Below are 24,877 nucleotides of genomic sequence, written 5' to 3'. Positions count from 1 at the left end.
ATGTTGAAGATACAAGACCTCAGACAAGAGGACTGCTCCAGGCACAGCTGGAAGGTTATGGAACAAAGGCCCTCCCAAGGCAACTCTTCAACATGCTGGAGCTGGGGTGGGGATGGGGGGATATTCAGCAAGTGTGGACTTTAACGCTCCATCCACCAGCTGCTGCTCCAAGAACATGGGAGGAAAAGATCATTCCAGCTTTCACTGTCTCTGCACCACAACTCTCAGAGGACACTCCCAGCACAGATGTCTGGACACACTGTGCAGACCGCAGGGCTCCATGGCTTAGACTCAACTGCCAGAGCATGATAGCACAGAGCAACAGTTTTCAATCAAAGGGACAGAACAAAATCACCAGGGGAACCTTTCCAAACTCCACTCCCCCCTGGAAGGTTTATGGAAAGGGAAGCTGTGTGTCCCAAAAAAGCTTCTTAGGTGATTAGAAGGGTGCTCATCCCTCACACCCTACCTAGAGAAGCGCTGGCTTCTATAGGATCTGGGAAATAGGATCTGGGAGCCCGTGGGATGAGGGAGAGGATGGTCTCCTATCACAACCTCCAACTCCATGCAGGTCTACACATATAATCCAAGCTGGGCGACAGCTTCTCTTTAGAGCAAGACCCTAGCAATTTCCCTGCTAATATCTCACGGTCCTTATAGTTTGGAAATTCTTCCTAAAGTCTCATTTAAATCCTCCCTTCTGTAAACTGAGGCTAAGACTTGAATCCTTCCTTTAGTGGAAATAGTGAATTGGTGATAACTGTTCTTCATAAAATATCACATAATCTGCTTGAAGATTATTATACTTATTATTCAATATCTGGTCAACCTCTTCTCTGGGAAGAGATTTCCTTTCATATAAATCATTCTCTAACCCAATAGGAAAATTCTGGATTATTCTTGTAATGACTGCTTCCTTTTCAAATTTTTTCAGAGTTGGAGAGATTATCCAAAACTATCTCTACAGACTCCCAACTGAGAAATATATGGAAGTCATTCTGCCAGGCCCCAGAGCTCTGTGATCCAACTGGAAACCTTCTCCAAATTACCTGGGAGGGTCACTCTGCAGTGTCTAACCAACACCAGCTTTGTTTGGGATGTCATCTATGGTTATATCAATGCTACGCACACTGAATTACAAAGGCTCATGCTCATTTTCTTCTAAGGCACTTTCCAGGTCAAAATAATACATGAAGTGATCTGCTTAATGCAATTTCCTATCAACAGCCTACTGTCTCAACGCATTAACACTTTGAGGCATGTTCTAGTGACCCAGAACAAAAAGTAGCCTGACTGGGAATATACCCACATTCCATGGTGCTAATCTGCCAGAACGAGGACTAACCACAGGACAAAGGCAAGTCCACACACGACCACCTGTCTTCCCAGGCGAGGACCTCAGAGGGTATTCTCTGATAGCAATAGATTACATAAAGCATGGCTGGTCATGCCTTGTGAAGTGGAGCAAGCACTCCCACTATGACAAGCTCAGGCCCCAAGAGTGGAATTAGCCAGAGGTTATGGTTCAGCAGCAGTGGGTTGGGGAATCTCCATGCTTTACTAAGATTCAGCTGGCTTATGAAGTTGAAGCAGGGTTACATGAAGACTACGGAGGTGTACACTTCTTCTGGAGAAATGAGGGAGCCCCATCTCTGCATGCTGTCCATCACATCTTCATGGCCCTGGGAGGGCTGTGATCACACACACGCAGCATCATGCTGCTTCAAACTGGCCTGAGCCAATTCAGCCATTCAAGACTGTTGGGCTCTTTTGGGAAATACTAGGGAACTCTGATGATCAGAGTTGAGTAGGAACTATGCCCCCACCCCAGTGGTATGTTAAAGGAAAGTAAGCCTCAGATTGAATTCTACCACATGTACCAAGTCATCAGCAAGCTGGCTAAACAACTGTACAGGGCGCTCCTGTAAGGGCAAGTCCCTGCTCTGCATTATTTCAGACATTCCAATGAGCACAAAGTCTCACTCTGAAGCAAATACAGCAGTACCCTGACAGCAGGATCTGCTAACCTTCAAGTTAAATAAGCACACTAAATCCGCCATTAATTGGAGGCACTGAATTCCAGACTTAATGTATCATTCCCAAATTCCAAGGCTGCTGGCTCCCCAGATTCCTACCCCAGTCATTCAAGGGGGCTGCTGATCTTTCTGGCCAAACATATGTGTGCACATCACTCAGTTCATGAGGGAATCTTTCTTCTGGCATTCCTTACATTCATTAGTGAGCCCTCTGCTGCAGATTTAGGTACCACTGGTGGAAGCACTAGACATTCTTGCACTAGTTGCCTCTGCTGTATGGACACTTTACTGAGTTAGGAGTCAACTAACTGCCCCTTGGTAGTGAGTTAAAATTGAGTAACAAACATAAATATCAAGCTGTCAACAAGAAAGTATTTAAAATTAAATTATAAGGAATAAAATAAGTGCCATGAGAAGGTAGGTAATATACATGCTTGAGGCAGAGACTTGAGTTCCAATGTTCCAATGTCACTGGCTCACTTTAATGAGCCTCGATTTTCTCATCTATAAAAATAGGAATGAACCTCCTACCCATTAGGATGGCCTCTATCAAAAAAAAAAAGAAGATAAAATAACAAGTGTTGGCGAGGATGTGTAGGAATTGCAGCCCTTGTGCACTGTTGGTGGGATTGTAAAATGGTGCAGTTGCTGTGGAAAACAATACGGCGGTTCCTCAAAAAATCATAGAATTACCATATGATCCAGCAATTCCACTTCTGGGCATATACCCAAAAGAGTTGAAAGGAAGGACTCAAACAGATATTTGTATACCCATGTTCATAGCAGCATTATTCACAACAGCTAAAAAATTAAAGCAACCCACGTGTCCATAGACAGATGAATGGATAAACAACAACAAAAAAAGTAGTATAGGCATATAGTGGAATATTATTCAGTCTTAAAAGGGAAGGAAATTCTGACACATCCTGCAACATGGATGAACCTTGAGGACATTATGCTCAGTGAAATAAGCCTGACACGAAAGGACAAATATGATATGATTCCACTGATATGAGGTCCCTAGAGCAGTCAACTTCATAGACAGAAAGTACAATGGTGGTTGCCAGGGCCTGGGGGGCGGGGGGCGGGATGTGGAGTTAGTGTTCAATGGGAATAGAATTTCAGTTTTGCAAGATGAAAAGAGTTCTGGAGATGGATGGACAGTGGTGATGGTTGCACAACAATGTGAATGTACTTAATGCCGCTGAACTGTACACTTAAAAATGGTTAAAATGCTAAATTTTATGTTATATGTATTTTACCACAATTAAAAATAATTTTAAAAAGACAAAAATGAAAGAATTTATCTCATTAGAGTTGTTGAATTAAATGAGATGGTGTCTGTGAAGCACTTAACACAGACAGTGCCTGAGCACATGCCAGTTATAGTTATCTTATTATGTTATAAACAGCGCTGACTTGAGCTTCCCTTTAAACCTGCGTGTTCTTAAGCTGAAGTGGAGTGTTGCCTTATAAATTCCACTCTGCTGCTCAGAGTTAGTGCATTTGATCAGATGAAAGAAAGGAGCAGTAGCCCTAACATTACCAAGGGAACACTGAATGTGGGGCTTAAACAACTCAGGCATGGCATGCCTGTCAGCATTTACCTCACCCGTGCTCCCTCGCCTCACCCAGCTCTCTGGCTTACAGAATCTGGATACATCCTCCTAGCCTGTTTTCCCCCAGCCCCCACAGTCAGAACTGATGGCTCTACCAGAGCAGGTCCGCCCGTCCCCTCGGAAGCCGATGGAGCACTCGCAGGTGAACTGTGTCCCGGGGCCGGGGCGACAGGCCGCATTGGTGTCACACCCATGAGTGCCGATGTAGCAGGGATTCTGAAGGGCATCAGGGGAGCCGTCTGTGAAGGCAGAGATGTTGAAACCAAGTCAGTATTCAGAAATTCTTGCAGGTTTCCTCCTTCCACAGAAAGTAAAGCACAGCTGATGACCAGGAGAGCAGCAGAGGGTCCTGGAACAGGAAACCAGCCGACTCCTGTGTCACCCTGGGGCAGGATCAGCAAACTACATCCCTCTAGACTGACACCTGTTTTTGTAAATCAAGTTTTATTGGAAAGCAGCCACAACCATTCACTCACACATAGTCTATGGCTGCTTTTTTGCCACCATGGTGGAACCGAGATCTTGTGACAGATACTATATAGCTGGCAAAATCTAAAATATTTACTGTATGACCTTTTAAGAAAAAATGCACCATCCCTGATGCCTAGAGCTACAGTTGTCAAAGGAGGGAGAAAGACACCTGCCATTCTTCTGCTTTTTTGGAGCCAAGCAAAGACAACATGACCAGCTGGAGAAGTGACCCGGGTATGGAGGGAGAACAAAAATAACAGAAAAAGAGAAAGATCTTAACATCTAGACTCAAAATATACAGAACCCTTGGGGCTTTAAGATTTGGATGATGTGAAATCTGAGACTGAGATGTCACGCTAGCTCCCCAAATTGCCAGCTCCTTCCACACAGCCAGAAGCACCCACAGACCAGACCTCAGCACCCACAATGTGCTGTCACAGGGCAGAGTTTGTTGTAGGCTCTTTGCCTGACTTTCATCAGATTTATCTAGATTTCCTCAGGATTAGAGTGTTTTAAATGCCCTGTCAAAGCCAGCAGTCGCCTTTGGATGGTCCACTCTGCAAGGTAACTCACCGGGTTAGCACTCTTCGCTCTACCTCAAACAGAATAATAAAGTGGCCTTAGGTTGGCAGAACAGAGACAGGTAGATTTCTAAGAATCGTAGACGGCAAGACATTTATTTCTGTCAGGAGATACGTTAGCATAATTTTCTTCTTCTTATTGAGAGATGAAAAACATTAAGTCAAAGAGCACAGAGACAGACGTGCAGGCACATACACGATGCCCAGGCTGAGCTGCCATCTCTTACCCCTCACAGGACCGATGGAATTGCTTAGAGCGTAGCGCAAGATCCTCTCTTCCTGGTTGTACAGGACAAACACGCTGTCCACCGAGAGCTGCTGGGTGCTGGGCAGGGCCGTCTGGGAGTCGTCGTGGACGCACTCCTGGAAAGTCATGGTCTGGCGCCACTGGTAAGTGTAGACGTGTGAAGGGGCAGCGCCGTCTCGCTCGGGCTCCGTCACGGTGTACTCCCGGGTGGAGGAGGATGTGATCACTGGGATGCAGAGAGAAGGCAGGAGACAAGGCAGGGAGACAAAGGAGAGATCTTAAGGATGCAAGGGGCTTACTCAAGGGCTTTAAAACCATCAGCAGTATTCCCTGCCCATAATGCTAACCGATGAGAGATCAGATGGAACACGTTAAAGATCATTTTATTTCTGCTGGGACTCATTCTACTCATAGATTTCCCATACTATTATTGGCATTACTTGCATTAGTAACATTTATTGCTTTTTCTCATCAAGTGCTTCTCTATAAGTTCCTAAGCTGCCCAGAACCAATCCAGAGATTAAGTTCTGGCGGAAAGAGCACAGGCTTGGCAGGAGACACCTGAATTCACAATGCACCATCACTCACAATGTGTGTGATCACAGGCCGGTTACTAACTTCTTTAGCCTCAATTTCTTTTACAACATGGGTTGGAGTGAGGACGAGATAACTTATGTGAAATTTCCGGAATCTAGCCAGCTAATACTATTACTAAGATAAACTACCATTTACGGAGCATTTACCACGTGACTAGCAGAGTGCTAACTGCTTTATGTAGGTTATCTCAGTTAGGATTTAATAAATAGTGGTTGCTATGTATTACTCTAGATTAAGCAGTTCTCTGATGTTAAAATATGAGATATTAAATGGGTTTCAGTAGCCAATTTCTGTAAAATTACTGAAGTGCCGTGAGCAAACCTCAATAGAGAAGAGAGGCAGTCTTCCCACTCAGAAGATGGCCTGCTTTTCACCCATACGATGAAACTCTCCACTCACTATTTTTTAAAAAGTATAAAAGACTCTTTATATTTGTGTGCTCTGCTGTAGTTGATCACAAAAGCCAGAGGACAAATAAAAGATTAGTGTAAGCTGCCTCTCGTCCAGCTCCCACGTGCTGGGCTGCCAGAAACACCATCTGGTTGCAGGCTGACTGCAGACTGGGGTCCTGCTGCTCATTCCACCTCCTATCCACTCACTCGGCCCCCCCAGGAGAGCCCAATGAAGCCACAAGGCCTTGGTAACTGGTACAAACTTTCTGGATGGCAATTTAATAAGAGCTTTTAACATGTTCTTATTGTTCAACTCAGCACTTCTTTTTCTAGGAATTAAGTCAGAAAACAACCCGAAATTTGGTAAGATTTATGATGAAGAGGGTCTTTTCAACTCATTAAGAGAAGGAAAAATTAGAAGTAACCTAAGCTTTACAAAATAGAATGGTTTAAAGTAATAGTCATACAATAGAATCATACAGATTCATTTAAAAGTGTTTTCAAAGCCTATTTAATGAAACTATAAAATATTCATGATTTGACATTAACCAGAAAATTGAAGATATAGTAATGTTTGACTGCAATTTTATTCAAATAAAAACTGTACACCTGACTGAGGGTTATATAATAGTATTGCATCCATGTTAAATTTCTTGATTTTGATCATTGTACTGCGGCCATGTAAGAGAATGTTCTTGTTCTTAGGAAAAACACGTGAAGTATTTAGAGGATGAAAGATCGTCATGTCTACAACATACTCTTTACATATATATAGGTATTACTCTCATATATATATGAGTGTGAGAGAATGATACAATGTGGCAAAATGTTAACAACTGATGAAGCTGGGTAAATGGTACTAAAATTGTGCTTTTTTCAATTTTTCCATGTTTGAAATTATTTAAAATAAAAAGTTAAAAAACTATATACGGATGTATATTATAATAAAATTATATTACTTTACTTTGAAATTATATAATATGTTGTGATATCTATACTGGGATAATATAATATGTTGGGATATTTTATATATATATATACAGGGAAAAGGCTGAAAGGAAATACATTTAAATTTAACAATAATTATGTCCTGGTTTTATGACTATAAGTCATGCTTATTTTCTTTTTTTTGCGCTAAAGTCTCTCCAGTGAGTGTGTACTGTGTCTATATTAGGGAAAAGGTGCTTTTAATAAGGACTGCCCCCTGCCCGCCGGCATATTTCCCTCTCCGAGGCCCAGGCGAGTGCCCCGGCTCCGGGCCGCTGCGGCGGGCGCAGGCTGCGCCCGGGCGCGGGCAGGCGGCTCACCCCCGCGCGAGTAGTGGTAGAGCTCCGTGTAGGGCTCGATGTGCACCGCGGAGCCGAACGCGATCTCCGGCACGCGGCCCTCCAGCTCCGTGTCGATGGTCAGGTGTCCGTGCTCGTCGATGCCGCTGAACTGCTGCTTAATGACCAGCTTGCCCGGGTGCCCCACAAAGGTCACCTCGGCCTGGCGGGTGAACTCGCCCCCTGGAAAGCAAGGTCAGTCTGTCACTTTGGGGTCAGGGAAGCCGCCCTCATGCCCGCCCTAGGCTCACAGCGCTGCGTTATGAAGCGGGAGCGGGCTCGCACCTCCTCTGCAGATGCTTTCGTTTGATTGATAGAAATGGGGCTGGTGACGCTGTGGACAGAGCTGGGACATCCGTGTGGCCAACTGAGTCACGCACAGAGGAGAGAAGCTGCTTCCCAGCTACACACCAGCGTCTGAGACGGGCTGGCTCAGGGGTAGTGCTGGGAAAAGCAGGGGGTGGGGTTTGACTCCCAACTGTGCTGGGTACTGGTTCCGTGAACTTGAACGAGTTACTTAACCCCACTGAGCCTCCATTTCCTGATGATAAAAAACGGATACAATCTATCTTGTGGAAATTAGATGAGACAAAGGATGTTAAAAAGTGCTCTGCCCAATGTCAAGGGCTCCAAGATGCCAGTTAAGGGGGTGACTATTCTAACAGCTAAGTGCCGGTCGGGATGGGTGAGTTATTGAGGGCAAACCTCACCAGCACCAGAAACCACCCTAGGAGCAGGAACTCGCCGTGGTCTGTGCAGGGCAGCAGCCCCAGAGAGGCAGAAAAAATACTTCCCACGTCTTCCAGCTTCTTCCCTTTTCCACATGTGCGCACGCCCATTATAACAGGGGCTGGCAAACTACGGCCCCTGGGCTAAATCTGGCCGGCAGCCCTTGAGCTAAGAATGGTCTTTACATTTTAAAATGGTTTTTTAAAAAGCCAAATGAATAATATTTCATGATATGTGAAAATTATATGAAATTTAAATTTCAGTGCCCATTAATTAAGTTTTATTGAACACAGTCATGCTCATTCATTTGCATATTATCTCTAGTTGCTTTTGGTCTACAATGACAGAGTTGAGTAGTTACAACAGAGACAGTATAGCCTAAAATATTTAAGCAAAGCTTAAAATATGTACTATCTGGCCCTTTGCAGAAAAAGTTTGACAACTCTTGCTTTATAGTACCCAGGTCCCAGGCAGATATCCAACTGATAACACAGGTCCTAGGCCAATTAAGAGAGGCCATTATAGTAACAAAGGTTTGCTGTTGTAGGGAATTTGTAAAGACTCTCAGCCCTGCTGAACTTGATGTATGTTACCAAGAATCATCAATTTAGATTAACCCACATACAAGACAGCACCCATGTGAAAAGATATGCACGGAAGGAGTAGGGTCTGTGGGTCTGATTGCAAAGCTCAACTATGTCTGCAAAGGAAAGAGCATGTGTTTGCAGTAGAACACGAACATGGTTATAATACTCAGGATTTATATACCTGAGGGATAGGGAGAAAAAACATGAGGTCATAAATTAGCATACCTTATAGGTAGGTTCACCCTTTTTCAAATATATATCCTCTCCTTTCTTAAAATTGCCACTTTTCAGGAACTTATATATTTATGCACTATAACTTTTGAAAGGTTCCCCATGTAAAGCCTGGAGACCCTGCTTTCAGCAGTGTTTCCACAATAAAGCCATGGCTGAGGCTCCAGCGAGGCTAGGTGGTGGTGGAGAAGGCAGATCTAGGTAGTTGGGGGCAGCAGCCAGGTACCTGTGTCCCAGCACAACAGGCTCCAGGTCCTGGAAGTGGCTGGAGAGGAAGGACACAGGCTCCTCCACCCACGCTGCTCCCAGGAAGGGGCCTCCAGCATGTACAGGTGGGCTGGTCTTGGCAGAGCATGGGGGAGGCCACACTACACTAGGGAAATGTCCTCCAACCATCTGCCCGCATGTCAACTAAAGACTGAACAGGGCACAGTCTCTAAGAAGCTGCAAGGAATCTCAGGCTTCCTAAGACTCATGAGGATTATGTTTATGAGGCTTTATTTACGAGATAGAAATGACAGATTCCTTTTCTCCGAGCAGATATTGAAGAAATGTCAAGGATCAGTTTCAGATTGGTTTGGAATTTGGAGGCAGGCTTGATAAACAGAAGGAGGGAACCTGTGAGCCCCCCACTTTGGGTTGTGAGGCTGTATGAGATGACACCATTTGCTCTGCTGGAGACTTCTAAATCACCACCATAAAATCGCTCCCTGATCAAAACGCAGTTCTAGACAGTCTTAGTTAATATATATTAATGAAAAAGTTATTGATAATTTGACTTCAACATCTTATTTCTGTAGCCACAAAATGCTTATCAGTAAATTGTTTGCAGACATGGAGTTCCCTTTCATTCACCCCCAGAACCCCCAAGCACCACTGTGTGGCCCACTAATTTTAACGTCTGAGACAAATTACCTGTGATGCTGAACCCATTCTTGAATCCATCTTGCTCCACTGCAAACATCCATCCAATGATCCCTCCAACAGGGGCCAGAGGAAGCAGAGAATACCCGATGGTCTCAGGAATGGTGCTGATGGCTGTGTAGGAGCGCCCGTGGTTCATCACCACGTAAGAGTGCAGGTCGGTGTTCTCAAAGACAATGGGGACCTGGCTGTTCCCCACAAAGATCCTTCCTTTCACCTTGCCATTAACTCGCTGTGGGGAACCTGGGAAAAAAATAAAGAAAGAAGCTAGTCTTTCAAAAAAGAATAATATGTCTGGTAGGACCTGTACCTATAAAGCAAAGAAGCAAAACAGAGCTGGGGTAAAGGGCTTTGGGATAAGCGAAAGTAGTTGTTCTTCCCAAGATAGTACCTACGACTGTCGCTGTGAGCCTTAGAAATTCCAACGTCCTGCCTCTCTCCCATGCTGATTGATAATGGACAGCATGAAAGTGGCTCCAGTGGGAGCCACCGTGTGATGGAGGAACTTCAGGGGCAAATAAAATACTCTCAGGAGAAGAACAGTATCACAGGTGATCTAGAACTAGGTGACCATATAATTGATTACTTTGGAGAGCATAAAGGATGGAATTAGTAATTTCATTGGGACAGCAGGGCTAAACTGGATGGTCCTGAGAATCTGGGACATTTGGTGCCTGATCTATAACAATCTTAATAAACATCTCTGGCTCCAACACTGTCCTATGACCCAGGGTTAGGACTGCCAGTCTGAGTCCTGGAGCTTCATCCAGCCCCCAGACGTGGGCACGGCGCACATCACAGGCCACACAGCACAGCCTCTGAGCCAGGACCAGCTTGTTTGTTGTTGATTGTTCCATTTAGACCACTGGGAAAGATGTGAAACCTACTGTGGCAAATTTAAAAGCTTTCTTCATAAATTGCCAGATAGTATATGTAGAATACTGTTTTTAAAATTACATTAATAATAAGTGTTAGCTTATACCTAGGGGAAAATATCTGAAGAGACATACATAAAATTGCTAACAGTGGTTCAGTCAGGGCAATATGGTGAACTTTCATTTTCTATACTATATATCTCTATAATGTTTGAATATTTATAGCTTGCATATATTTGTTATTGTTTAACCAAGAAAAGATAAGATTAAAGAAATTAAGTTGTTCTTGTATTCGAATAAGAAAACTGAAGCTTCCCATATCACCCAGCAATTCCAACTTCTAGGTATATTCCCAAGAGAATAGAAAACAGGTCCACACAAAAACTTGTACGTGAATGTTCTTAGCAGCATTATTCATAATAGCCAAAATAGGAAACCACCCAAATGTCCATCAATTGAGGAATGGAACAAAAGGTGGTATATCCATGCAATGGAATATTATTTAGCTAGAAACAAGGAATGAAGTACTGATACATGCTAAAACATGGATGAACCTTGAAAACGTTATGCTAAATGAAAGAAGTCAAACACAAAAGGTCACACATTATATGATTCCATTTCTATGAAATGTCCAGAAGAGGAAAACCCATATTAACATAAAGTAGATTAGTTGTTGACAGGAGCTGGGGACTTGGGGGAACTGAGAGTGACTGCTAATGGATATAGGGTTTCTTTCTGGAGTGATGAAAATGTTCTAAAATTAGACAGAGGTGAGAGTTGCACAACTTAGTAAACAGACTAAAAACCACCAAATTGTATACTTTAAATGAGTGTGTGAATTGTATCTTTTGAAAAAAACTGAAGGAAGAGGTAAATAAGTCACCTTGGACTGTTCAGGTTTGATGTAGAATTAAATTCTATCAGTTACTGATTGTATATATCTTGTTTCTCTTGCTAGATGATAAATTACTAGGGACAGGACTTTCATATCCAACTCCCTTACTGGATCTTAGCAGAGTTTTCTGTGAGCAGTAAGTTCTCAGGAAAGTTTGTTGAATAACCCCAGACAGATGGGCCCACACCTGGGCACCATCACCCATGTTCTGAAGATCTCTTGCCGTGTTCAGTATGCCCAAGCCAAGCCACTCACCAGGGTCACTGAGAAGCCAAGGCGTACTCAACACAGAGTATTTCTGCACATAAATTGTGTCACTACACTGGGGAATGCTGTGAAGTTAGAAGACTAATATCGAAAAAATGCATCCCCCAAACAATTGCAGAAACAAGCAGGAAAGCCAAGTTAAAGAAAGCAAACACATTTTTTCCACCAAACTTTGAGCTAGAAAAATGTTTCAAAAGTAGCAAGAATCCAACAAATATTTAAACCACAAAACTATTACGGGGCGTGTATATGATGTCAAAATGTGCAGCAGCAAAGTTCGTCACATGTGAGCTTGCCGCCAAACCCAAACTGCTCAGCGTTTCCAGCTCTGATATTTGACATGGAAAGAGCTAACGAGGTTGCTCTTGAAAATAAGCTTTCATTATAGATTTTGGAAGCTTCTCCCAGGGCGAGAAAGGTATAAAAGCCAAGCCTAAAACAAAGAAGCAAAGGCACACCATCCTTGGGGTGGTGGGATTTGAAAGAAAACACATTTACAGAAGTTAAAAACATCCTCAAAAATTAAAAGTGTACTAAAAGTATGAAAAGTATTCAAACTTTTCTTTCATTGCTGAAGATAGTATTTAACAAAACTCACTTTATCTAATTGTGACCCAGATGGAAACTATTTATTCTTCTAGCAAATTAAAATAACTGATTTAACCATAGCTATAGCAAGGGATCTGAAAAACAGAAAACATGCCTCCAATTTAGTTTTATTTTGTCAAATTCTGCAAAGCAATTGAGGGTCCTCATTAAATGCACAAGGAAGACGACCAGTGAGGAGCGAGGTGACTTGGCATCTGAAGGGACAAAAGTTCAGTATGGTGGGGTTCTTGTTTTTGTTTTAATTCCAGTTTATGGCCCCAGGCTCCCATAGGTCTCACCCTCTGAGTGAACTGTTATCCCGACCCCCTAGACTTTTGCAGAGAAGATTCTTCTGACGATCTGAGAACATCAAGCCTGGTTGGTCCTTTCGGGGGCAGAGCTCAGAACTGATGTCAGCCCACAGTTGCATCCATGTTGGAGTTAGCCCCACAATAGGTTTGCGCTCCAGAATTAACTGTGGTGCCCCCCTTATGTCTGCCATTACCATGCTGTGATTTCAGGGGCAGAGGAAAGGAAACCCCGAGGGGCAGGGGGACTGAAATAGACTTTACCCACTGCAAACTTTGGTCTACACCAGCCCACTGTGGCCCTGCTGGGGTCTAATAGCCATTAGGATAGTCAGATCTGTCAGCAAGACCAAGCAAGAGGTTTGAAAGAAACTGAGGAAAATGAGAGGCATTAACAATTCCTGATTTAGGCTGCATAATTTCAACACTTCAGCCTTTGTCCCATGCGAGGAGCAGTTGTGAAGATGGGCTCCCAATGGCAGTCATTTCAGAGGTGGAGAAAATAGCACAGGAAAGAAAGAGACCTCACCTTATTAGAAAAATGGGCATTCCCTGAGGAACGCCCACTGGAGAAGTATGAGAAAGAATAGAGAATGAGACATTCGATGTCATTGTCCTACTAAAAACACTACCCACTTTTAGAGATCTGGGTTAAAGGCAACCTTTCCAAACAAGCACCCAAACAAAAAGCCCACTCCTCCTCCTTCTCCCCCCACAAACTGAACACATAAAAGGAAGTACCTTCTGCCACACATTGCCGGCCATTCCCCGTGTAGCCAGCAACACAGCTGCAACAGAAGCCCGTGGTGAAGTCCCTGCATTCTGCGTGCACGGAGCACTGGTGTCTGTTGTTGGCACACGTCTGGCGGGAATCCGTGTTGTAGCTGAAAACTGCTCAGAGAAAACACAGCACACCTGTAAGCGCTTCCCAGGGCTATGGACCAGGGGGCTTTATTACACTGTGCACCCAAAGCCTTGCGGGAATTCCCATCTACTTAGGCAATTCAGAGACAGGACTCACTACCTGTAGCTACTTACATACAGTCATGCGTCACTTAATGAGGGGGATGTGTTCTGAGAAATGCTTCGTCAGGTAATTTCTTTGTTGTGCGAACATCACGGAGAGTACTTACACAAACCTAGATGGTATAGCCTACTACACACCTAGGCTATATGGTACTAATCTTATGGGACCACTGTCTTATATGCGGTCCATCTGCCATTGACCAAAACGTCGTTATGTGGCACATGACTGTAGTATGGTGGCTCCATTACTCAAGTCACCAAGGCAAATGGGTTTAAAGGAGTTTGAGAAATCACAACAGTGAATTATTAAAAAATGCTATAATCGAATGTACTCAGTGTCACTGAGTCAAGATTAGGTTACAGCTATCCAATATCAATCTTAATACGGTGTCCATCTAATGTAGTCAGAAAGGTCAGCTTCACATTTTGGGGGAACCTTAAAATACCTTTTTTACTATTATTTTTTCTTGTGGTAAAATATATATAACATAAAATTTGCCATTTTAATGACCTTAAAATATTTTAAAACCTATTTGCTCCTTTCTTCTCCCCAGGGGATAACTCAGAAGTTCTTATACTCTAAAGCTGATTAGAAATAATTCCTCAGTCACACCTGGTCTAAAAGCCTTTGACCCAAGAAACAAAAAGAATTTCTCCCTATTTCAAATTTCTACCTCCCAGTTTCATTTTATTAGAATTATGAACTAGCTCATTAGCCTCAATCCAGAGCACATTAATTTGGAATGAATGTCAAAAGCACAAGAGAGGATGAATTTTTAGAGGAGATAATGATCCAATTTATAACTGACTGTTATGGTGAAGATGAAAGTAAAGTTTAGCCTAGATAGATTCAATTAGTCCTGTATATGCAGAAGGAAATTTCCAGTGGGTATAAAGATGGTGTTTGGAGCCGAGAACACTCGGGCCCTGAGCTGAACACATGTGACCCTACTAATTGCTTAATCTCAGCTGTGGGCCCAGCCCAGTGGGTCTGTTATGGGCTGCGTATCTATGGTTGACTGTTCAAATAACACCAGGACTGCACTGCTGGCTACAGAAGACTGACCTTTCTGATAAAAACAGTGAAATAACTAGGAGAGAGGGACAAGAAAACATCTGTTTAAGATACATTTTGGGTTCAAATCTAGGCTTTTCCCAGTACCAAGTCATATACCACCATAAGTTGTTGGGGCCAGATATGATCCCATTTCAAAATGATGGCTTCACAAATGAGAATTTCAGAGACACCTAGACAGAGTGAAAGCCGGATGCGACTCAAAACTCGACACCTGTGAGTAAACATACCCAACACACCTGGGGGAGATCACTCAGAAACCAGCTGTAAGAGCAGAGTGCCATGCACTAAGAGATGTCAGCATCAGCCCAGGAAATCCAGGTGAGGTGTGTGTAGGGGGAACCCTGAGATATGAGCTTTGTCCTCATCATGCCACTAAAGGGCAACTTCTCCATTTCTGTGCCTCCGAAGCGAGTAAGCACACTATCCCTGGCCGCCAGATCCTATCCATGCTTTGGGATACTCGATAAGAACAAACATTTATGACTATTGCTATGAGACAAATCAGAACAAGTAAGGAGAAATAAAAATGAGTGAATAATGAGGAATGGAGTAGATTTTTCTGAGGGCCTTATGATAACTTCGTAGTAGAAGCAGTCAAGAGTCATAATAAACATCATTTAAAGGCTCAGACCATCCCATTTATATGGATCTTAATGGATTATATGTCGACCAGAACAGCAAAAATTAATGAACACAGTTTAGTTTGAACATCCTTTATAAGACAAATCAAAGCATGCTGGAGTTCAAATGGTTTTCTTACAAAATGTAGCAAAAATCTGATATAATATAGTTGACTAGAAGATATTGTACTTTAAAACTATCTTTAAAAAGGGGATCTACTTATTTTATATTCTTAAATCTTCAGAAAGCAACTCTGAAACTGACGGGACCTGGGAGGAAAAATAATCAACCATTCTCCTTCCAAAACCAAGAGGAAATAAATGTCAAAGATAAACTGTGTAAACAGCCAAAGGAACTTCTAAAATGTTTTCTCAGGTGGGTGAATAGATTTCTGATCTCAGAAGTCACAAATAAGAAAATCTGACTTTCAAAATAATTCTAAAGCACTTTTCTCTTGAAAACAGACAAAAAGGAATAATAGGAAACTTGAAAGAGGACATGCTCCACAGTTTCCATAACCACAGCCCTAGTCCCAAAAGATCACTTGGAATCTTTGAGGCCATTGGGCCCATCCACCAATGCTCTGCAGCTTGGAGGGCCCACCCCCACTTCTCAGGGCTCTCATCCTTACAAACCACCATGTAATACACACAACCGACACCCCTCCAGCAGTCTCCTCTGTCTGGAAACCCAAGTGTCCAAGAATGTACCAACTGCAACTTAAATGGCCTTACCAACTCCTGTTTCCTCAACTTCATCCACATCTATGACCTGGGGGTGCTGCTGGGGAAACCTCTCCCCCGGCAACTGGAAAGACCTGGTCCTCTCTGTGGGAGGCCCAGGGGGTCTCTCGGTAGCCAGGCGGTGAGGGGAGAGGACACTGGGCCTGCTGTATGTGCCAGTGTCTCCTCTTCTTGGAGCCTCATAGGGGAAGGATGTGGTGCCCACATGCTCCAGGCCCAGATGTGTCACCGAGTCATAATCTTCATCGTCATATTCTGCTCCATCGTCTAGTCCGAGGTTCACGTCTGAAGGTACCACGCCACTGGCCGTGGCTGGACTCCCAATCTCAAACACCCAGATGCCCTGCTGCCCAGAGTTGCTGCTCCTAGGGGGAAGGACAGGCTCCTTAGAAATCTACTGGCCAGCAACCTACAAACAGCCCCCACTAACCAAGCAGAAGGAGCCCTGGGGTTCTGTGTCAATCTGAAACCCGTTGCCTCCTTCTACCTACAGCCAAGGCTGGAGAGTGGGAGAGCAGATGCAATCATGTTTGGTCATCACAGAGCTGTGACCATCCAGTGAGGTTGTATCCAAATGAGCACAACACTAGCAAAGGCTTACCCTCATCCATTCGAGGGGTGCTTTCCAGGGACATTGTCAGGCCTTAAAATGTGACTTATACTAATCACTGGTCAGATGCCCTACCATATGAGCAACCTGTTGACTGGAGTCATTCATTTTCTCCATTATTCTCTTTCCATGACATGGTGTGATATAATAACAAGTATATATTTGGTCTTTGTCTCCGGTTCTGGCACATAGCTCCTAAAATCTTTGTAATCTCTTGAGCGATGAGTGTCTTTTTGTACGCTAATGAGATTACTGGTGGCTGGAGACTCTAGATAGCTTCAGGATGGGGGCCGGTCACTAGAAAGACCAAGGCATGATTGGAGGGTTGGAATTTTCAGTCCCACGGCCTGACTTCCAGGGAGGGGAGAGGGGTTGGAGATTGAGTTAATCACCAATGGCCAATAATTTAATCAATCATGTCTATGTAATAAAAACCCCTACATGATGAGGTTGGGAGAGCTTTTGGGTTGGTGAATGCATCAAGGGGCTGGGAGGGTGGTGCACCCAGAAAGGGCATGGAAGCTGGATCCCCTCTCCCTCCCACACCTCGTCCTATGTATCTCTTCTATTTGGCTGTTCCTGAGCTGTATTCTTTATAATAAACCAGTAATAGTAAGTAAAGTGCTTTCCTGAGTTCTGTGAGCCATTCTGGCAAATTATCAAATCTGAGCAAGGAGTAATGGGAACCCCCGATTTACAGCTGGTTGATCAGAAGTACAGGTGGCTACCTGGGACTTTCGACTGGCATCTGAAGTAGGGGCAATCTGATGTGACTGAGCCCTTAACTTGTGGGGCCTGCGCTAACTCCAGGCAGTTAGTGTCAGAAGTGAATTGACTTGTAGGACACCCAGTTGGTGTCAGAAGTGTTTTGAGTGAAAACAGTACAGACATGGTTTATTAGAAATCCCAACTCTATTAGCTGTGAATCTTGGACAGGTCTCAGTTTACCTTTTTGTGCTCAAGGGTATAGTGAAATGCAAATGAGGTTCAGAATCTAAAGGCATTTTATAATTATAAAATACAATAGAATAATCCTAATCTCTACTCTTTGCTCTATTTTTACTATTCTTATGCGTCTGTGATTGGAAGTGTTCCTATCAGAAATTAAGTAAAATGACAAGATTACACAAGGGAAAGAAGGGACATACATTAGTGAAGACCACTGAGCAAAAAATTGGGTTGGGATGGGGAATGAGGAATCAAGAAAGTCCTGCAGAAATAGAACTAATCAATCTCTCTGGCTGGGACTTAAGTAAAGGCAGTGGTGTGCAGAGCTTGCTTGCACCAGCTAGTGAGAGCTGTTTGTTAAATTTTAGGAGTTTTGCAAGCCAGTTATTAAACACAGCCATTGTAAAAAGTTAAATTATATAAACTTGCAATTAAATAAATTATATTAAAAACAAAAGCAATAAATACTCAAAACTCATCACATCTGAATTATTTTACTATTATCTACATTTTTGAAGTTGTCTATTGAATCTGTATGGTGAGAATACTATATAATGGTTCATCTTTTCTCAACTCCACATTTAGTAAGATGACGAGAGTATCTGGAATCTGGCCATGGTAGGAGTATTTACACCATGGCAATAGGCACATGCTATAAATGAGGGCTTCCCCCACCTCCAGAGAGCCAGTTGTTAAGCATTTATCAGCACACCGTTAAGTAAAGGGCAGAGGAATTTTAGACTCAATTTGACAATAGGAAATTAGGCGGGGGTTCTTTTTTTATTTTTAAAAGAATAATGGGAGAGGAAAGATTTTAATTTTTAGAAAAGCAGTCTGAGCTTTCCCCTTTTGCCAATTTCCACAAAATTGCCTGTTTGTCTTGTAAGAATTTCTCCCCTAGTCAATGTTGGGGGAAAAGGGTTTTCTCCTTGGGTTCGTAGTGGGAGATAGGTTTAAATAGCTTTTATTTCTAATTTTATACTTATAGAAGAGATGGTAGAAACTGTTTCAGATGAGGATGATATCTAAAAAATAGGAAACCTGTTCATTCTAAAAGTATATGCCCTTGAGTTCATTAGAAAAAAAGTACTACATAATATAAAAACTATATGCAAAATTTAAATCCGTGGGAACATTTTTAGGTAATGTTCTATAATGCCCATTACATTATCTTTAATAAAATAATAAAATGATAAGCTTATTAAGGGGGGAATCTACTGAAAGATAAAGAAGCATACTTGACCAAATTTCCGATTGATTCTCTGTCATTAGCAAATATATTATAAGCTCCGTCGCTCTTCCACAGTGATCCCACTAAACCTTGACTGAATGCCACCAGAGCAGGAACTTGGTCCTCATCCTTCTTTGAGAACGTGGTATAGAACTGCAGACCATCTTCAGGATAAAGGAAAATGGCATAGGAGCTGGAATCAGAGGAGGCCAGAACAGCCTGGAATGTGTTTCTCTGTGAAGATGAGATAGAATGCAGTTACTCAGAAAAATATCTACAGATCTTAAAATGTGCTGTTCTCCCAACTATATATAAAAAGTACAGAGATGGCATATTCTCACTTTATTCTAAAAGAAGTACTTTTGTAGTAAATATCAAGTATTCCAGGATAGCTCCACTTAAATCTCTCTAAGGCTATGTCAACATGAAATTTTCTAATTAATTAGAGTTAACCCAAAATTATAGAGATGGTACCTCCAGATGGTAGCCTAAATCTCATGTAACTTGGCAAATTCTTACCCTTACAATTTGTTTCCATGGCCATTAAACATATTCAACCACAGTCATCATTTAGCATATATTCATTGAGCCCAAGCACCATACAGTAAGAACGAACATGAGCTTTAGAAGAAAACAGATCTGGATCTAAATCCTTGCTCTACTCATCATTGGTTGTGTGATCTTGGGCATATTACTTAAGCTCTCTACGCCTCGATTTCTGAATCTGTAAGATGGAGATAAAACCACCTACTTCAAAGCAATGTTAGGAGGACTATGTGAGATAACATATGAAGGGCTGTGGTCCCTGCACTTGAGACTTTACCGTCTAGATGGGAAGACTGACATGTGAACAAAACATTGCAAAACCAGGGGATCAATTCTAAAATAGAGTTGTTTGCAAGTGCTAGAGGAGCCATAGGAAGAAGTGCCCGATGCTGGGAGGAGCTGGGGTGGAGGAGGCTGTCTGAGTCTGAATGAACAAGCAGGAGTGAGAGTCAGGGAGAGGGTATCACAGGCAGAGAGGACAGCAAGTGCAAGATACTGTGGGTAGATAAATAAATGAATAAATAAGCATGATTAGGGAACTGCAAATAATTTGATTCAGCTGCTGCAAAGGGGGTGCAGAGAAGTGAGGTAAAGGGAGATTGGGCCCAAGAGGCAGGCAAGGGCTCTGTACAAGGGGATGGGTGTTTATCACTCAAGTGAAACAGACACACACTTCGAGAAAGTTAAGGTTTTAAGCAGTTTTCAAGTACACCACTCAGTCAGATACAGGCGGCAAAGCAAAACGTGTCATGCAGGCCCGTAACAGACTTTCCCAAAGTGTGTTCTGTGGGATGTAATGTGTTTTATTTGGGAGGGAAAAAAGGATATGGCCAAAAGGTTTGGGGACTGCTAAATTAAACAAAATTAAGCAAGTTTCTTTACAGTAGGAATTTTCAGAGTGAGTCACCAGAGTGAGTCACCAAGAGGGAGATAATAGTTTTAGCATTTCCCAAACTTATTTGGCCAGGGGAGGCCTTTTTCTCAAGGACTGTCTTGTAGAACTAGTGTTCTGTGGTACACACTTTGGGAACTACCAGCCTGGAACATCTCCCATTTAAATGGAGTGCTTGAGACCTTTCAAGTTTCTCCCTACCCCATAATCCTATAAAAATTAAATAGTGGTGTAGCAAAATTATTTTTCCAAGGAGGAATGGAGGCATGTCCCAAAGAGTCACTTCAGATCTAGAGATGGCTTCTTGACCTACTCAAATATTCCCCTTCCTTCAAGGACAAGTCCAAGCTCTCCACACCCTTACAGCCTTTCCTGACCACTGCGCCCGCAGAGACACCCACCCCTGGAGAATGATGACACTTGGTTCTGAACCACTCACATGGTGCAAATGGTTCTTGTCGCCCCAACTAGAGTGTGGATCTTGTCTTTATTTATTCACATTCCTCAGGACCACTTGATTATTTTAACCTCTCACTTCATGTTAATAACTTCTCTATTTAACTAGAAATTACCTCCCACTATCCACCACCAAAGAGCGCAGCTAGGGGATGCAATTTATCAACTCTATTCTTGCCATGTATCAGTCGTCTCAGGAACTGGCTTACTTTACATCTAATCATCATCAAAACACAGTTATGTAGCCTTGCAGATAAGGTTTTAGAAGTTTCAGACCTGCAATAACCAGCCTACTGGATTTTGCTTTGGATGTCTTATCTTTATCAATAGCATGAGAATGATGTACATCAGAGTAGCACGCCCAGAAGACCAAAGTGTACACTGTCAACTTGTTTCACTCTCTGCACTTGTACCTGGGTGGTGCTTACCTTGCCTTCCTGGGCAGGGTCCTTGCTGGGCCCTTGGTAGGGGGCCACGGATTCCCATGTGACGACCACCACGCTACTGGGCTGGAAAGAGACTTCTGGGAACCCTCTCTGGACACACTCTGCTGCCAGCTGAGTGACAGAGGGGGATGAGTCTTCTCGATAATAAACCTTCCCGAGGCCATCTGTTGTGTCCAAGTCTGCCAGGAAAGGTGCGACTGCTCCGAAGGTCGGTGGGAAGAGCCCAGGATGGGATTCTTTGGCTGGGGGCTCACTCATGGCAATGATGCCATTTGTGGTGACCTGCACAAAACCAGGCATAGTTAAAAGGAGTGCAGAAACAACTTCCTCAGGGGGACTGAGCTCCCAGTCATAGGATACTATCACAGGTACCCACAGTATGTCAAACACAACAGAACTGGAGAAAGACATGACCTTGAATTGCAAAACTCAGCATCTTTTCCTAGGCAGGATGGCTGATAGAAGGAGCATAAGGGAAGAACCATAGGACCTGACTCTGGCACATACAGGTCACCGGACCTTGGGCAAGTATCTTAAACTTCGAGTCTCAGGCTTCCTGTGTGTGCGTGCTTTGTATCTTGCAGAGCACCATTCAAACACAATTCATTATTAAAGCCTTCATTAATTTACTCAACAAACTGAGTAATCCTTACATACCAGGGCTGTGCTGAGTACTGTGGGTCCCAAAATGGGTAGTACACAGTCTCTGCCTTCAAGGAACCCGCAGTCCAGAAGGATATGGGGAAGGACGGACACAAACAGATGATGATACAATAAGTAAAGTGTCAAGAAGTAAATTTGAATGGGACATTATAGTATCATTAATTATATTGAATAGTTTGATGTGTTAGAGTAACAGCTAACATTTATTGACTGTTTACCATGTTGCAGGCATCTTATTAACATCTAATCCTCAGAAGAACTCCGTAAGGCTAGGTACTCCCATTATCCACATTTTTCTGATGGGGAAAATGAGGTAAGTGAATCAATTTGTCCAAAGTCACCAATAAGTGGCAGCCCTGGGATTTGAGCCCAGGGAGCCCGACTAATTGGCCCTATTAATTACTATGCGTACAGCCTTCTTGAAATCGGTTATAACTGCCTATAAAAAGATATCACTGTTCTTATTCAGCTAAAACCCACACTCCTTGGGAAAATGGGAAAGGGATAAACAGCCCCATGGTGTGGGGTGCTGGCCCTCTGCAAAGCCATGCTGAGAATGAGGCTTTACCCCTCTCGCTTCCTTGTTAGTGCATAGTCCACTGATGAGAAAGAGCACCACTCCAGTGGTCTTTTCACTTCTAGAATCTGTGAATTACAAAAAAACAAAATCCCTAATCAAATGGGAGAGATTTTGCAAACGGCACCCTAGTTTGCACTTGAAGAGGTGGCGGATCGGAAAAACACAAATCCAAAAAAAGAGCCTGCCAACAATTCAGGAGTTGATTAGAAGGCCTGTGCGTTTTCCAGGGCACTTATTTCCCTTCCCCCTCCTCCACAGCCTTATCCTGCAGTCACTTCAGACCTCATTACTAGAGGAGGGGGCAGGGGCAGAAAAAAAGGAGAGGAACTTAAGACCAAACCCTTGCAACGTGCCAAGAGCCGGGTAAAAGGGTTCAATGGGGCGGAGCCGATTTGGGACCAGGAAGGGAAAGGAAGGAGAATTTGGAGGGTTAAGTGTGGACTTAGCAAACCCTCCCTTTTTACCAAACGTCATGGGCTGCTAACTGTTTAGGTGACAGGCTTTCCATCATCAGCTGGCAGCAGCAGTGATTTTCTGGAATACGCTGACAGGCTGCAGAGACGGCACTCAGGGAAGGAGCTTCGCCCAGCTGGTCTCTCACCCTCTTCTCCTCCCCAACCCCCCAAACATCTCCCAGCACAAACATCCCAATGGGGTTTACGTGTGGGAGCGTGGGAAACAGCTCACTTTCTCAAGCCACCAGAAGTTGGCAGTTACGGGCTGCTAGTGGGAAGTGATCACACGGAGGCCACATACAGACAACTTAGTTTTAAAAAGCTGTTTTCCAATGAAATTTAAGTCAGTCCAACAATTTTGAAAACACTCCTGGTGTCTTTTATTATTTAGAAACTGGGCGCAGGAATGTTTCTATTTTCACAGGGAATGCTTTAGGAACCGAGTTTTTAGACAAGTATCGTGAAGCACTGCAAACGCTTTGGACAAAGACCAGAGAACCCTCATTAGTATTAGTGCTGGAAAATCGTTTCTCAGCCAGTTTTACAGCACGTTCAACTCAATTGTCTGTGACAATGGAGAAAGATGACATCAAAGATAAATGTCATATACAGAACATCCAGAATTTTCGTTTGTTTCTTAGCTTTTAACTTCTCCCCAGTAAACTTTTTTTCAGATATACCAATTATTGACAGACTTGATGAACAATATTCCCTTCACTTTGGTGCCGGTCTCATCTTACAAATCTGGCAAGCACATGATGCTCCTACTAGCCTTGTTCCTTTTCCCCATCTTTTTAAAGTTCCATGGAGCAATTCAGTAGAAGGGCAGGGAGCACAAAGAGAAGGGCCTAAAGTCACTTAGGAGGCTAGGAGGACAGAACCAGGTACAATCTCCAAAGGGACTAGACTCTCCAGCTGCCTATCCAGCTGCCCAAGGCTGTTGCCATAACTGCCATTCACCCAGCTGCTTAAGCCAGGAAACTTGGGAGTCAGCCTTGATTCCTTCCTCTTTCTCACGACGTCCTGTGTGTCTTACCTCCCAAGTATGTGGCACCTTCTCCATCGCTGCTGCCACCCAAACCCCTTTTCCTCCCCTCATGCATTCACATGACTGGCTTTTCCTCATCTTCCAGGGCTCAGCTGAAATAACACCTTCTAGGAGAGCATCTCCAACATCCAGTATGGACTCCTCCCATTTACCCCTCCTCTGTTCCCTCAGTACCTGACTCCCCCCCACCCACCCATTTATATCTCTGCCTCTGACTTCTTTCCTTTCAGGAGCAGCCACAGTTGTAATGATTTCATTTACTGTCTGCCTGCTGGCTCTGTGTTCTCCCTACCATGCAGTACTGCCTCGCTCAGGACTGGGACCGTGTCCATCTTGGTTACTGCTACAGCTGCAGAGCTTATATGCTACTAGCACGTGTTAGTCCCCTCCTCTCCTAACTTTCTCCAGGAAGTGGGGTGGGAGTTTCATACAGGATAAGGCCTGCAAACCTAGGTTGTTTTAGAAATAATGCCTGACAGTGCACGAGCTCATGGGTGAGCCACATGAAGGATGGCAGCATTGTGTGCTACTGCGGTTCTTCCCACAGGAGTGGGACACTGACTACTAAAACAAAGAGTTTGCATAAATATGAACTGATAACTTGAATCCAAGCAAGTCTCTAGATCTAACCACCAGTTTACAGGCAATACAGGGGACAGAAGAACATGTTAAATGATACCATAAGAATGCGATCAGCAAAATCCAGAAAATGGGGCACTCTGAAGGACAAATACCCAGTTTTTTAAACAAATACATCGCAAGAAAAAAAGAAGTGAGGGGGACCTGTAGATTTAAGAAGTCCTAAGAAACATCTACCAGATGCAACGTATCGTCTTTAGATCCTGATTTAATCCAATTAACT

The 24,877-nt window shown here is 43.4% G+C and overlaps 1 protein-coding gene across 1 annotated transcript in view; it reads right to left on the bottom strand.

Annotated features, from left to right (window-relative positions):
* NID1 (nidogen 1) overlaps positions 1–24,877 on the bottom strand; it is an 89,849-nt gene that overhangs the window by 46,226 nt on the left and 18,746 nt on the right. Inside the window, exons 2-9 of the mRNA XM_058542977.1 lie at positions 21,252–21,551; positions 18,937–19,163; positions 16,132–16,505; positions 13,414–13,563; positions 9,731–9,982; positions 7,251–7,451; positions 4,935–5,180; positions 3,751–3,894 (exon numbers count right to left, since the gene is read on the bottom strand). Coding sequence (XP_058398960.1) covers positions 3,751–3,894; positions 4,935–5,180; positions 7,251–7,451; positions 9,731–9,982; positions 13,414–13,563; positions 16,132–16,505; positions 18,937–19,163; positions 21,252–21,551 — 1,894 coding nt within the window. The remainder of the gene's footprint in view (positions 1–3,750; positions 3,895–4,934; positions 5,181–7,250; positions 7,452–9,730; positions 9,983–13,413; positions 13,564–16,131; positions 16,506–18,936; positions 19,164–21,251; positions 21,552–24,877) is intronic.

The sequence above is a fragment of the Diceros bicornis genome, chromosome 6 (assembly GCF_020826845.1).
Source record: "Diceros bicornis minor isolate mBicDic1 chromosome 6, mDicBic1.mat.cur, whole genome shotgun sequence".
Taxonomy (NCBI): Eukaryota; Metazoa; Chordata; class Mammalia; order Perissodactyla; family Rhinocerotidae; genus Diceros; species Diceros bicornis.
This window is presented reverse-complemented; position numbering and strand designations above follow the sequence as displayed.